General features: G+C 39.8%; 1 protein-coding gene and 1 pseudogene across 1 annotated transcript; one reads left to right on the top strand and one right to left on the bottom strand.

Annotated features, from left to right (window-relative positions):
- Positions 1-8,707: 8,707 nt before the first annotated feature.
- On the top strand, positions 8,708-9,264 carry LOC120589464 (rho-related GTP-binding protein RhoG-like; annotated as a pseudogene).
- Positions 9,265-12,569: 3,305 nt separating this feature from the next.
- Positions 12,570-15,450, bottom strand: LOC120589465 (olfactory receptor 7A10). Its single transcript, XM_039846993.1, has 2 exons — positions 15,375-15,450; positions 12,570-13,189 (listed from the first exon to the last, which is right to left on the bottom strand). Exons 1-2 carry the CDS (start codon positions 15,421-15,423, stop codon positions 12,570-12,572), a joined length of 669 nt encoding a protein of 222 aa, XP_039702927.1. The 5' UTR covers positions 15,424-15,450.
- Between the last annotated feature and the right edge of the window lie 931 nt (positions 15,451-16,381).

The following is a 16,381-nucleotide window of genomic DNA, read 5'->3' as shown; positions in this document are numbered from 1 at the left end:
TATTAAAATTCAAGACAGCAATTCTGCTTTAAATCTTTGTCTCTCTCTAATTTCTATATTTAAAAAACTTCATGTTAATTCAACCTATCATCATTTTCATTCCTATCCTCTCCAAATTTCTTTCTAATTTCCTTTTAAAATAATAGATGGGATTACTAAGTCTCTGTGTGTACATATGTGTGAGTGTTTATTTATTAAAAACCAGTATATAAATACACATATACACAAACAATGTATGTACTCATGAAAGAGTTCTTCATCTCAAAAAATTATTTCTAAAAAATTTATTTCTTCTGTAGCACATTCATCAGAATTATTATTACCCCACATTCCCATCAGAAATAAGGAACCGATGCTCAGGGACAATCAATTTTTCACAATTATATAACAATGTACTTAAACGATCATACAATTTCCTGAATTATGTATAATGGACCCATGCAATATATACTCTCAATTCCGTTAATTAAAAATTTTAAATATATGCAGAAAAGGGGTCAAATATTTGGTGATAGAAGGAAATTTAACTTTGGGTGGTGAGCACACAATGCAATATTAATATTACGTGTTATTGAATTGCACTCTTGATACATATATAATTTTATTAACGAAGGTCAGAGCAATATTTTTAAGAAGAAAAAATTAAAAAAGCAAAAATGTACAGCAGAAAAAGTTTAATAACATGGCTTAAAGTAGGATGCATAACATAGGTAGCTGAGTCACAATTTAATTGGGGGAGGAAGAAATATCACTGAGTAAAAATCAATGTGTCTTATATGGATATGAAAACAGTGACATTAATATGAGGCAAATTACACTTGGTAAACTCATTTTTGCAAACCAGAAGATTAAACTACATATATAAATGAACTGTCAAAATTTGGTTCAAGAGGGATGCACTATATGGTCTCATATGACATCATGAATGAACTCAAGACACACAGTGTAGAGACTCCCAGCTGATGCAGATCATGAGTATCTGAGCAGAGATCAGAACAATTTCTAGGATACAATCCAACTGATATAAATCACAGCATTCTGAACACTTTGTTATACAGCATTAGCTAACTGATAAAAATCAAGGCAAACAAAACTGAGGAAAATTATAATAATCTGCTGTTTTTATTTTTTTGGAATGTGTTCAGATTTTCAAAGACAGCATTCATGATTAATGTCTTTTAATTCCTGCCATCCCAAAAAATCTTTTCAGAGCCCTTTTTATGTCTTTATTCCTCAGCTTGTAGATGAAGGGGTTCAGCATGGGTTTGGCCACAGTGTACATCACTGAAGCTACTGCACTTAAGTATGAACTGTGGGTAATAGCAGAGCTCATGTACACTCTTAGGACTGTAAAATAAAATAAGGAGACAACTGAGTGGTGAGAAGCACAGGTAGAAAATGTGTTATAGTTCCCCTGAGCTGATGGGATTCTGAGTATGGAGGAAATGATCTTAGAGCAAAAGGATCCCAGCCAAAGGACCACCACCCAGCACCCCAGCTCCAAAATACATTACTGTGTCATTAAGAAAGGTGTCAGAACAGGCAAGTTTGATCACCTGATTAATGTCACAGAAATAGTGGGGAATTTCTAAGTCTGTGCAGAAGGACAGCGTCAATACCAATAAGCTTTGTAACAATGAAATTAAGGCACTCATGATCCAGGTCATCAGAACCAGCAACCCACAGAGTCAGGGGTTCATGATGACTGTGTAGTGCAGGGGGTGACTGATGGCCACAAAATGGTTATAGGCCATCAGAGTCAGGAGTAAGTCATCCAACAAACCAAAGAGTATGGAAAAATACATCTGTGTGATGTAGCCTTTCTAGGTGATAACTTTGCTCTGAGTCTGCATGTTCATCAGCATCTTTGGGATGGTGCTGGAGATGAAACAGATGTCCACCAAGGACTGGTTGCAGAGGAAGAAGTACATGGCATGTGGAGGTGGGAGTCTGAGCTGACAACTAGGATGAGCAGGATTCCAAGCACAGTGATCAGGAATATGGAGAGAAAGAAGCCACATATGAGGGGTTGCAGTTCTAGTTCTTCTGAAAGTTCCAGAAGGAGGAATTCTGAAAGTCGTGTATCGTTGCCTGGTAGCATGTGGTGGTTAAATTCACAACTATGAATTTAAAAGATTAATTTTTACATAAATGGGCATTAGTAACATGGTAGAAATGCTACAATTGCAATACTATGTAGGGAAAAACAGCATATATTCTGTTTGAGTGAATGGATTGTTATTTTTACTGCGTTTAAGGAAGACCTGAAAACACAATGACATTTGAGCAGTGACCTCAAGGAAGAAAAAGCACAAGTTTATTTGGGGAAATTTGTGTTCTGCAGGAGAAAGAGCCAGTGTAGAGGTGCTGAAGATGAGCTTGTTTCAGACATTCAAGTCTCAACAACAGCCAGTGAGTCCAGGGGAATGAGCAAGAGGCAAAGTGATGACAGATGCTGTCAGAGGACGTGGGGGAACTGCTACTTCTGCTACTTCAAGACACAAGGAGTCTTTCATCTGTAAGTTGTTTCTTGCAGTTTATTAATTTTATTTCCATGAAATCTTGTGAACAGAAAGGGATCCTCATCCTATTGTTGCTTAACAATTCTTACCTCTCTTTTTCAAGGGTCACATACTGGAGTATATGATCTCAGACACCCCCATTTTGAGAACTGCTCATCTACCCCCCCACCCACACACACATGCACATGCACATGTGCACTCACAGATGGGCACACTATGACTTCCTGGGGACATGTTATTTTCACCTCCAGCTATAAGAACTAGGAATAAAATGAGACAAGGCAAGCTGTCAACATCAGATTATCTTTCCTTTAAAGAATATAGAAACAGTATCCAATTCAAGTGGGTAGTCCTCCAATGGAGAGGTAAACTTCGCACTCCATTTTAATCTGATCATTTTCTGTCCTGTTTTTATTTACTGTTTTCATTTAGCTTCTGTTTGTAATTTTTTGGAAACGGTAATTGGATTTCAGTTGAAGCTTATATGGTTTTTCTGATTTTTCATAAGGGTCAGATAGTACTAAATTAATTATGTGCCAGATCATATGACTAGTTTCCTGTCCTGTATTTAATGAATTTTAAAGAACTCAATTCAAAAAACAGAGATAGTAGGAAGAAATGGATATGAGGCGGAAAAATATCTAATGTCTTAGGTGGTGAGGTTCCTGAGAATTTGTAATGAGGAGAAAGAATCCTTGGTTCTGGCAACATTCCAAAACTAGTTATATCACGATGAAGCCCAGAATGACTAAAAAAATAGTAAAAATCAATATGTTCAAAAGAGAAAGGAGTGATTTATTAAAATGTCAAGACACCTAAATGAATGAATATCAATTAAAAATGTGAGCACAGAGAGCAAACCCACAAATTACTAAAGGAAAGCCAGCCACAATGTACAAAAAAAATAGTGGAAATTTTAAAAGATGAAATGGTGAAAGACATTTCTAAATAATAGTAAATGCAAAATTTGGGGGTTAGTGACTGAGTTTTGAATCTTGGATCTACCAAGCAGTAGTTGTTTGAATTTGGAGAGACAACCAATTCATTCTAAATATTCTCACACAAATAATGGGGCAGTGGTATCCATCCATTTAATGTCATCCACAGATTTGGTCACTATATATACAAAAGTTTAGCCTAAGTCATTTCTGTTAGTATATGTATCATAGGTGATGACCCTCTTTGTTTCATTGTGTGTGTACACATACGTGTGTGTTTGTGTGTTTACATGTGCACACAGGCCAGATGACAATGGAAAAGTCATGTTTACTCTGGGACATGATCAGCAAATTTGGAATCCAATGCAGTAAAGGAAAAACAGTTTAAAAGAATGCCAGTTCCTGCCAAGGAGGAAAAAGCAACAAGAATGAAGAGCCCACACAGAGCCAGGTGCAGAGAAAAGAGGCAGTCGGCATGGGTGCTGCAGTTCCCTCCAACTCAAGGAATCTCACACTGACTAGACCTTTACTTCCCCACTGACCTCATCACAGTGTCCACCTCGGCCCTGATCTAATTGTTATTGCTGTACCTATTCCACAATTATTTAACCAACCTTGTTTTTATATGGCACAGTATTAGATGAGCCTGGCCATTCTCTCACTTTTCCTTGTGGAATTATTTTGTTTACTATTCTTGGGCTTTCAGTTTTGACCTCTCTTATTATACATCCAATGGGTACACTAGTCCTGGTTCTGCTCCTTGCCTCCACAGATATGCTCTATAAAATCTAGTTTATGTCACAACTATTGATCCCCTTGCTTTGCACTTTTATCCCTGAGGACATGACATCATACCACACTCATTTCATTGTACTAGGCCTTCTCCATTATAATGTGAGAGCCAAATGAAGGGAAGTCTCACTTATTTTGCTCACTTATGTGGTTCCATAAATATGGGAATGTATATAGAAAAAAAATAGTAAGAAATGGAAAACTCATAGAAGAAAAAGAAGGTCAGGAAAAAATAAAACCAGGTTGATTATGGTGGATTCAAGTAACCGTATAAGTGAAATTGAATAGAAATCAAAGACTAATTTCTAAAAGAAAGGACATAAAATTCAATAAGTAGTATCTGCAGAACTATCTACCTGTATAATGGATTTCAATATGCTTAGGAAAAGAATAGAGGTGAACATTAACTGAATGCAAAGGAATGCCATTCACAAGATAGGAGATGATCTAGAACTTTTTACCTATAAAAGTAATGGGAGAAACACAATATGACAGACTGATAGAATACACTTTAAAAATTGTCATACTTTACCACAAATACATCTCTACATATATAAAGGAATTCAACGTCAAACAGCAAAGTTGGTGAAAAAAACTCCAATTTGACACATTAAATATATTAGTCAACCCAATAAACAAAAATAGCCATCTCTGGGCTCTGGGTGAGGCTGGTTAGGCTCTCAGGGGCCCTCATTTAGAAAATCTCAGGTTCCTTCCTCTCCAACCCTTTGCTGCAGTACTAGCTGGGCTCTATGACTCACCTAGATGAGGTCTCTGAGAGGGAGGACTCCGTGAGTAAGTCTGAATTCTTTTCTGGATGGCAGATGCTGGGGACCGAAGATCTTTCCCCAGATAGGACAGGAGGAAGGAGTGAAGCACTGGTACCCAACCAGACTTAGGAATCCAAAATGACAAATACATCCTGTAAGCCGAGGGTTGCATATACAGCAGAGGAGACACTTTTATCTCCTTCTATCTGCTTGTTAGACATTCTTTACATTGTTACTCACACCTCTGAGCCCCGATTCCCCTGGAGGACACTGGTCTGGACTGAATGTAAATATTTCCTGCTGATTCTCTGTTCACAACGGTTAGAAGGTTAGAAGTCAAGTGAATCCTGTTTTCATTGCTCTTTCTCTATGACTCTCCTATCCGCCTGACGTGTCATCTCTCAGCACCTTATTCCAACCCTGAGTTAAAATTCTCTTAAAACTCTAGACTGAAGGTGATATCAGAAACAATGCAGAGTGAGAGACATTTCCAGATCTCTCCCCTTGAAACAACAATAAGTTAAACATCTAAAACACAACAAAAAATATCCAAAATGCACACAAGCATGTCTGAGCGTGGGATCTGCATATAAGATCTACCACAGGTCAGAACCTTGGGTGTTGGCTGGTGGACTGGGAGAAACAAAGAAGCTGCCTCCAGCAGCTGGAGCTCCCTGCAGTAGGAGGGGATGGAGAAGGTGCAGTGACTTCCCTGAACAGCCCTGTTTGTGAGAGCCGGTGGCAGTGCCCAGGTATCAGGGTAGGAAGCAGAGAAACAGGATGGCAGAGAAGCAAGGACAGCAGAGAAAAAACAGTTGGTTATACCAGCCGTGGTTGCAAGACCTAGGGTGAGCCACAGTGCCAAATCCCAAACCCAGAGAGCCCCTCCCCCCATAACCTCTGAGATCGAAACCGCAGAGCCCCAGGGAACCTGAGCAAAAACTCCGAAACTATCGCTAACACTGACAGGGACTGAAGCCGACAATAGCGAGCATGATTAAACATCTATAAGAAAATAAAAAAGGCATTATTTACGCTTTATATATAGCATGGATCCAAAGGATTAGATGCCACCTACTGGATACCAAAACAAAAATGCCTCCTTGGCAAAAGGCTAAATGAGAACTTTACATAATAATCTTTTTTGTTTTTTGGGATTAAACCAGGATACATTTCCATTAATGCCCAGGTGGAGAAATAGTCCATTAAACACCATGAACAACCAAGAGGACAAGGCATCTCAGAAAGAAAGGAAAATCTCCAGAAAATAAGCTTACAGACATAGAAATATGCAACTTAAATGATAGAGAATTTGGGATGGTACTTCTGAAAAAACTCAATGAGATCCAAAATGAGTAATATCAGCAATTTCAGGAATTGAAAAAATAAAAAAACTAGATGAGCAGGATGAGTTCTTTAGCAAGGTGATTGGAACTCTCAGATAGAACCAAGTAGAACTTCTGATGATGAAGAACACACTGTAGGAGTTGAAAAATGAAATAATAATCTTGGGAAATAGAGTTGACCAAGTGGAGGAAAGGGTCAGTGATATCGAAGACGGAAATCTAGAAATAAATCAGAAGGAAGAAGAGACAAACCAAAGAATGAAAAATAATGAAAGAGAAGTTCAAGAACTAGCTGGTACCATCAGGAGAGGAAACATAAGAATAATGGGCATTCTCGAAGGCGAGGGAAAGGAACAGGGACTAGAAAGCATTTTCAGACAAATAGTGGATGAGAATGTCCCAAATGTAAGGAATGAGCTGGAGCTTGGAATTCAAGAAGTCAACAGAACACCCAATTATCTCAACACAAAAAGGCCTTCACGAAGACACATTGTATTAAAATTATCAAAAATCACTGACAAAGACAGAATTCTCAGGGCAGCCAGGAAAAGACGACGGTAACCTATATAGGAAAATCCATTAGATTATCCTCAGACTTCTCAGCACAAACCTTACAAGCCAGAAAGGAGTGAAATAAAATATTCAAACTATCAAATGAAAGGAACTACCAGCCAAAGATAATGTAACCAGCTAAGCTCTCATTTAGATATGAAGGAGACATTAAGACCTTTCTAGACATACAAAAATTGAGAGAATTCTCCACTAAAACACCATTATAGGAGTAAGGTGACTGGCAGGCTGATAGAAGCAGAGAAGTGCAACCCTTACTAAGAACAGGGCATTATAAGCATAAAAAATAAGAAGAGATTTGCTATACCGAGACAGTAATGAATATTCAGTATACATAGGGACAAATTGAGACAACAGTGACTGAAAAGGGGAGGATTCAAAGATCCACATTTGCAAAGGGGAATGGAGATAAGGCATGCACAGGAGACATGGACAACTGTATATATATAACTATCCTTTTCATATTCATAATGGTAACCACACACCAAAGATTCAGAACTGAAGCATCTTATTAACTGTTGTAGAGAAAATAAATGAGTAACGAACCCAAAACATATGCAGCCTCACCAGTAATGAAATAATGCAAAGTAAAACTATTTAGTATTCCTCTTCAGACTTGTTAAATAATTATTTTCCATGTGAATAAACAACATGAGATAAGATACTGCAATTAACAGTTTGTCTCCTGAACAGCTGCGGCAAGGTAGTTTCAAACTCCACTGGTCTGGATCTTTTCAATGAATACAAGACACGCTCAAATACAGCCCACCTTAGAAATTTAATGCAAACATTCTCAATTCACCGCATTATCCTCCACATCTAACACTCTATTTTCTGCTCCCTAACCAACAAAACTCTTCAGATGTGTTTCCACTTTACCGAAACCATTTGATGCGTCTCACTCATTCTACAGGGTCACCCAACTGGACTCACATGCCTATCACTTAATTGTCAACTATGGTCTCTGTAGTGCAGATTCAAACAGGTACATGATTATTAACATATTAGCATAAATAGATTAATTATAAATTAGTAGCTTAACCAAGGGTACAAACAAAATGACCTTCTGTCTCTGGGCTGCGCTGATTAAGGTCACAGTGACACAGGTAAGAGTTCTCAGATTCTGTTCTATCTGACCTTTTCCTGAAGTACCTCTTTGGCTCTCAGACTCACCTGGATGGGGTCTCTTAGAGGGAGGGCTCCATATGGAAGTCTAAATTCCTACATGGATGGTTGTTGATGAAGATTGAAGCTCTGTCCCCAGACAAGACAGCAAGAAGGACTGAAACATGAATTCTGAGCCAGCTTTAGAGTCAAAAGCAACAACCATGTCCTGCCCACCATTGCTGTACAAGCTGAGGGACTGCACAGAGGAAGTATTACTGCTCTCTCTATCTGCTCATCAGGGACATCTCCCTCCTGTTATTCCAACCTCTAAGTACATAGTCTCCCTCTGGGCCTCTGGAATAAACAGAAAAGTATTTTTTCCTAATGATTCTATGACCCAAAAGACCAGGTTAGAAGTCAAATGAACTTAATATTTATGATTTTGTGTTCTCAATGTCCCAGAGGTCTAACCTCCTACCACCTTATCCCAATCTTTGATTTCATATTTTCTCTGAAGTCTGAGACTAAAAAATCTATCAGGTTCTTCTCAAGCCTCCTGCCACCCCTAGCTCCCCCATGACAGAGAGGGCTCCAGGTCACTGCATCCTAGGGGCCCAGAATGGGGAGGGGGCATTGTCTCCACTGCAGCAGCTGCACCCACAATGCAGAGCATCAATTGTGTGGTGGTGGGTGATGGGGATGTGAGAAAGAATTGCCTGCTCCTCTGCTACCCAACTGATGCCTTCCCCAAGGAATACACCCCACCACAACTCCCTAAGGTGCAGTTAGTTGATGAGCTCACAGTGAACCCGATCCTGGCAGGACACAGAGGGCCAGGAGGAGTACAATGGACTCTGCTCACTGTCCTACCGTCAGACCAATGTCTCTTTTTCCTTTGCCAGTCTGCCTTTCTTTGAGAATGGGCGGCACAAGTGGCATCCAGAGGTGTGCCATCACTGCCCTGATGTGCCCATCCTCCTGATGGGCACGAAGAAGGACTTGAGGGCCAAGCCTTACACTCTGTGGTACGTAAGGAGAAGGGCCAGGAGTGCATCCCACCATGGTAGGGCCAGGCACCGGCCAAGTACATCCATGCTGTGTGCTACCTTGAGCACTAGGCCCTGTGGGAGGATGGCATCAAGGAAGTGGTTTCTGAGGCAATCAGGCTATGCTCATCCCCAAACTGGTCAAGTGTGGCTGGTCCTGTGTCCTCTTGTGACCCTGGCACTCAGCTTGAATGCTGCACCAGCCTCCCACCCCCTTCCAGTTGTGCTTTGGAGCCTTGTCTGTCCCCATCTATGCCTTAAGGACTGATCCTGGCACCCTTTGCCAGGGGGCTCCCTGAATGCCTATGTCACTTTAAGGAGGCTCACAGGGAAAGGGGCTTTGAGCTCTGCCCCAGTCTCCTCTGGAATACCAGGTATTCTTGAGAGCTCACCCAGGCCAAGGTTGGATCTCTTCAAGAAGCCAACCCCATGCGCCCTCCCCATGTTCCCCTACTGACCAGCTGACCCAGCTTTCCACACAGATGTTGCTGCCTATTGTGGTGCCTTCCCTCAGGTTAGGAACCTCCACCATCGCTAACCTCTCCCTTGTTGCTCTTTGAATTACTCTCCCTTCACGATGATCTCGTCCTTCCCCAAAGAAGGAGCCACAGAATCCTGAGAAGATGAATGTGCCCTAACTTGGCCCAATGTGCCCAGGCCTTATGAATTGCTGACTGACCCAGCCCCCACATCACCCCCGCACCAACCCGGTTCCTAGCCCCATCAGCATCAACGAAGCCTCCTGTCTCCAGTGGGGTTAAAAAAAATGAAAGAAATCGGTCAGGAATAGGTCCCATTGATCTATAAAGCAGATTTGTGTTGAGACACAAACTGAGGTCTCCAGAGAATTGCTATTCTCTCTACAACAAGCGGAGAGCTGTGTTCTTTTGATGTGCAATCATGGGCACCACACTCTGGCTTCATGACACATTTGTTAGGATAAGTAGGGATTCTGTGCTTATGTCACAAGCTACGAACTGTCATACAGACCCTTATTATAAAATATTTGTTAATTGTGGGAGATACATTTCAATATTTTTATGTCACGTTTTAAGTTTAGCACTTTATAGACTTTGTCCAATTTAATTTATCAATAAGTCCAGCCATAAGGTAATGGTATAATGAACTCCATTTCTTTATGTAGAAGTGGAGCTTAAAAGAGTTTAGTGTCTGCCGTAAGTTACAAATTGAGTGAGGAATGGGATACTTCCAGTTTTCAACTCTGGATCAGTGGTTCCCAACCTAAGGTGTTGTTGCCCCTGGGCTATTTGGCAACATTTAGGGAGGCTGCTAAACACCTACAATACCCAACATAACTAATTATTCTGCCCCAATTTATCAACTTAGAAGGTGAGACAACTTATTCTAGACCAGATCTTCTCCAAATTCACTGTGCATGTGACTCACCCAGGATTCTAGTTCTAATGCAGAATCTGATTCAAAAGATCCTTGTAGGCCCAGAGATTCTGAGAATCAAACCATCTCCCAGATGATGTTGAGGCTGTAGGTCCTGGAGTGAGGACCACTCTGTGAGTAGCCAGGCTGTGGTTCTGTGTTAGAGTCAGGTGCAGGTAGTTTTAAGTCTCCTGAACCAAGAGTCATTTCTGCATGTAATTTTGAAGAAATAGTGTATTCACTCATCCCAGACACTATTATACATTCAGTTACTTTATATAAAGTTTCATGAATGACATCACATGACATATTTCTGAAAAATACCTTGTTCGATTCTTTTACATAAGGTTTCTTGTATGATGACACCATATAATATACTACTGAAAAAAAATTTATAGTAGGCTAAGTAAGAGCCTCCAAAAGATATCTAAATTGTAATTCCTAGAAATTCGTAATATGTTATTTTTCAAAGCAAGGAAAGAATAAAGTAGCAGATGAAATAAGTTTACTAATCAGCTGCCTTTAAGGAGATTGGCTGTGATTATGCAGGTGAGACTAGTATAATCACCATGGTCTTTCAATGTGGACCAGAAAAGAAGAATATCTGGAATCAGAGGGAGATTGGAAGATGCTACACTGCCGGCTTTGAAGGTGGAGAAAGTTCTTGAGCCAAGGAATGCTTGTGGCCATGAGAAACTGAAATAGGAGGGGAAACAAATTCTCATCTAAAGCCTCGAGAAGATAACTGGCCTTGCAGACATCTCGATTTTAGTCCATCGAAACCCATATCAGGCTTTTGACCTCCAGAACTGTAGGTGAATAAATTTGTTTCTTTTAAACCCTGAATGTGGTGACTTGCTACAGCAGAAATAGCAATTTATGTAGACATTTTTGCAGTGGGGTTTTTTGGACGAAGCTGAATTTTAACATCTCATTTTATTCATTTTGACCTTACTCACAAACCCACCTCCACCCCCAAGTAGAAGAAATATAGTCAACTTGGAGAATCTGCCTCATTAGCTAGTATAGAGAATTCTGCATTGCATAAAAGAAAATGCAGTTCTGACTTTGAGTCTTGGACATTTAGATAGAATAAGAATTCATTATTAAAGTTATAGACAACCATTCTACACTAAATCTTTGTATGTAAGTGTTTATGTTTCTAAAATTTTAAGTTAATTCCACCTGTCATCATTTTTATCTCTGTCCTCTCCAACTTTCTCTCAAATTTCCTTTCAACACAAGATATGGGATTACTGAGTCTCTGTGTGTCCATAATTTGTGAATGAGTATGTTTATTTATTAAAAAGTAATAAACACAAACAAAATACTAACTCATTAAAGAATTCTTGGCCTCAAAAATTATTTCCACAGAATTTATTTATTCTGTCCACATTCATTAAAATTATTATTATATATTACCATCAGAAATAAGGAACTGAGGATTGGAGAGATTCAATTTTTCAGTTATATAACAATGCAATGAAAGCTTTCATACACTTTCCTGAATTATGTATAAATGGACCCATGCAATATGTAGTCTTAATTTTGTGAGGTCCTTTTACTTCAGTACATTTAAAAATTAAATATGTACAGTATGAAAACATCTGATGATACCTGGTTAAAAGTAGGTAGCTAAGTCACACTTTAATAGGGAGTGGGAGAAATGTCACTGGGTAGAAAGCAATGTTTCTTACATGGAAATAAAAACAGTGACATTAATATAAGAAAAATCACATTTGGTAAACTTTTTTTGAAGTCTAGTATATTATACTACATAAATAAACTATCATAAATTGGTTCAAGACAGGCGTACACTACAGCCTCAACACACATCGTGGAGGATCTATGGCCACAGTGTAGAGACTTCCTGCTGATGCAGATTCATGAGCATCTGAGCAGAGATCAGAACAATTCATTTACATAAATGAATTAGGTAAAACATAGGATTTAGGACAGTTTGTTCTGCAGTATTAGCTAACCGATACAACAATCAAGGAAAACAAAATTAAGGCTAATTATAATAATCTGCTCTATTTTAATTTTTGGCCTATGTTCTGATATTCAAGACAAGAATTCATGATCATTCTGTTACCTTTATTCCTGCCATCCCAAAGAATCGTTTCAGAGCTCTCTTTATGTTTTCATTCCTCAGACTGTAGATGAAGGGGTTCAGCATGGGTGTGACAACTGTGTACATCACCGAGGCTATTGCAGTTGAGTGTGAGCTGTGGGTACCAGCAGAGCTGAGGTACACTCCTAGGCTTGTGCAGTAAAATAAGGAGACAACTGAGAGGTGAGATGCACAGGTAGAAAATGCTTTATATTTCCCCTGAGCTGATGAGATTCCACAAATGGAGGAAACAATCTTAGAGTAAGAGTAAAGAATACCAGCCAGGGGACCACCACCCAGCAGCCCAACTATAAAATACATCACCATGTTAATAAGAAAGGTGTCAGAACAGGCAAGTTGGATCATCTCATGGAGTTCACAGATAAAGTGGGGGATTTCTAAGTCTGTACAGAAGGGTAATCGCAACACCATTAAGCTTTGCAGTAAGGAAGACAGGGCACTCGTGATCCAGGATACAAAAACCAGCAGCACACAGACCCGGGGATTCATGATGACCATATAGTGCAGGGGAAGACAGATGGCCACAAAGCGGTCATAGGCCATCACAGTCAGAAGGAAGTCATCCAATCCTGCAAAGAGTAGGAAAAAATACATCTGTGTGATGCAGCCTCCATAAGTTATGACTTTGCTCAGTGTTTGGATATTCACCAGCATCTTTGGGACGGTGGTGGAGGTGAAACAGATGTCCACCAAGGACAGGTTGCAGAGGAAGAAGTACATGGGTGTATGGAGGTGAGAGTCTGAGCTGACGGCCAGGATGATGAGCAGGTTTCCAAGCACAGTGATCAGGTACATGGAGAGAAAAGCCCAAATATGAGCGGTTGCAGTTCTGGTTCCTCTGAAAGTCCCAGAAGAAGAAATTCTGAAACTCTTGTAAGATTCTCTGTCTCCATGAAGTGTAGGTGATGACTTGGAATGAAAAGAGTAACATAAATAATTTTCACAAGTAGGCATTACAAACATGATGAAATGCTACAATATGTACACTCAAATATATATATATATATTTGAGTGTACATATATATATATACATACACACATATATACATATACATGCACACATACACATATAGTTTTGTAGAGATCTGATTCTTTTCAAGGTATCATCTGTGACATCTCTGATTAAAAATTTCCGTCTTACACTCAGCATTTTACCCAATAAATCATGTTTTTTAAAGATTTAATGAGAAATTCTTTCACTTGTTTGAGTGATACATGCTGATTAGACCATTTGCTAGTCAAAAAGTGTAGAGTGCTGAAAAATAAAATTTTCTATAATTAAAAGTGAGAAAGAATATAAGCAAACAAAAAATCATATATCATGTCAGTCTGTGCTAGTGTGTTAACGAATGAGAAAGTAGGAATAAATGAAAGTGAATGAGTGTGTTATTTTACTGCAAATGGAGAAAGACTTGCAAACAAGGTGCTGTACAACAGAGACCTCAAGGAAGACCCAGGGAAGGCAGAAAGATTTCTGGAGAAGTGATTAGTCTGCATGAGAAAGAGCCAGTGCAAAGATCGTGAGGTTGATACTTACTTGTTTCAAGTAATATAGTCTCAAAACGAAGCACTGTGGTGGGGAAAATGAGCAAGAGGGAGAGTGATAGGGATGGTGTCAGAGAATGTGGAGGAATGAGATGGTCTGTCTGCTACAGATGAAACTTTAAGATGCACGGAGTGCAGATGTCATTCCTCCCACTTTATCCATTTTGTTTCCAAGAGATCCTGTGAGTAGGAGTGATCCCTTCTTTATTTCCATCTGTCAGTTAACATTCTGGGGTCTGTATTTTAAGGGACACATTCTGGAGTAAATGAGCTAAGTACCCCTGTCCTGAGAACTGCTCATGCTCCACAAACCACACACACCCACATCCACAGACACACAGTCACACACACACACACACAATGCACACAAATGCAAATATGACCACCTGGGGCCATGTGACTACCAGGCTCTACTCACCCCCATCCACAAGAATTTGGAAACTAAGATAGAGGCCAAGCTGTCAGCATCAGATTATCTTTCTCCCAAGACATACAGAAATAGCACCTGAATTCCAGTTGGTAGGCCTCCAAGGGACATGTAAAAACGGGCCTCCATTTTAATGTGACCACTTTCTATTCTGTGTTTTTAAAAATCAGTTAAATGGAGAGATAAAATGGTGAGAGAGAGAGATGTAGTAAGCTGGAGTGGCCCCTGAGGCTGTGATGAGGAGAAAGCTTCCTTTGCTACAGCAATGTTCTAACTGCAGTTATATATCTCTGATGCCCAGAATAACCTAAAGTACAAATAACAATTTATTTTAAACAGAAAGAAAACAATATTTTTATGGTGTCAAGACACCTTACAAATTGAATATCCCACTAGAAAGGTACAAAGAGAATAAACCCACAATTTACCAAAAGATATTTATAATGTGCATAAAAAGCATTTTTTTAAGCTGAAACAGGAAGAGACATTTGTAAATGACATTAAGGGCATAACTCTGGAAATCGGAAAACCGGGTTTTGATTCCATGATGTACCACCTCTTAGTTTTTTGAATGAGGACACACACTGGATCTTCTAAGTGCTAATGTCCTCACTCAAATAGTGCAGACCATGGTATCCATTCAGAGTGGTGACAAATTTGAGCATTATATGTAACATGCATAGCACAGTCTCTTCCTGTTGGTAAATGAATGGTTATCACTGGTGATGAGATGAGACTGATTATATTCTTCTACCTCTCCAGTGTCTCCATTGCTTCCTCACCTCTCGGTCTCCAGTTCCCCAGCTGTATTCCAGTCTTGTCATCTTCCATCCATCACAGGCTGGAAGCCTGCTAGCCTGATGATCACGTTGACCCCTGGAAATTTCTGTATATTATAAGCTGACATCAAACTCCCTGAATGAAACTCTGTTCTTGTGACTCCCCAATGGAGATAAAAGCACATTCCATGGCTTTAAATATGAAGCTCAAATCTCTGTGACCTTTCCATTGGCTTCACACTCACGGGGCTCTGCCTTCACTCACACTGACTCCCAAATGTTGAACTTGACTCCCAGTTTCACCTGACGCCACAGAGCCAAGACTCAGAGCCTTTACACACGTGCTTCTCTCTGCTTGGAGTCTCCCGCTGGACTTTTTCATCTCCTCTCCATCTTTCAAACTACATCTCTTTCAGATTGCTTGGATCCTCTCCTTCAAATCCCTTTCTCAACATCATCACAGGAAAAGGACACTTTTTCATGCACTTAATTTAGGTGTAGTGGTTTGCATTGTGTAATTTAAAAATTTCCACGTCTTTTCTCCCTGCTACACAGTGAGTGCCGTGAGGCACGTATCATGTTATACACATCACCACTCTCCCCCAGACTTAGCTGAGTTGGGAACAGTAGCTGAATAAAGAAATATTCCTTGGAGGGATGAGAGAACGTGCTCTCACAGAAATTGCTGATGATGAGAGAAAGAGACGGAGGCAACACTGACCTAGGTGTAGAGGACATGCCAGAGGAATGTTTTCTGTATTCTGTATTAGGACCCACTAGGGTGTCAGACCATGGTTTGCAAGAATTGGAATAGAATCAAGAAGGCACAAAAGAAAATATGAGAGTGTATTACCTATAGTAAAGGTACACACATAACCGATTTATGGTTCTCTTTGTCATGAGTGTACTTGTGTATAAGCATGCTGGATCACAATGTAAAAGGCATGTCTTACTTTGGGACACAGTCAGAAAAATATGGAACCCACTGTAGTAAATGAAGCATAGTTTTG

Source organism: Pteropus medius, unplaced genomic scaffold (assembly GCF_902729225.1).
Source record: "Pteropus medius unplaced genomic scaffold, Ma_sr-lr_union100, whole genome shotgun sequence".
NCBI classification, from domain to species: domain Eukaryota; kingdom Metazoa; phylum Chordata; class Mammalia; order Chiroptera; family Pteropodidae; genus Pteropus; species Pteropus medius.
This window is presented reverse-complemented; position numbering and strand designations above follow the sequence as displayed.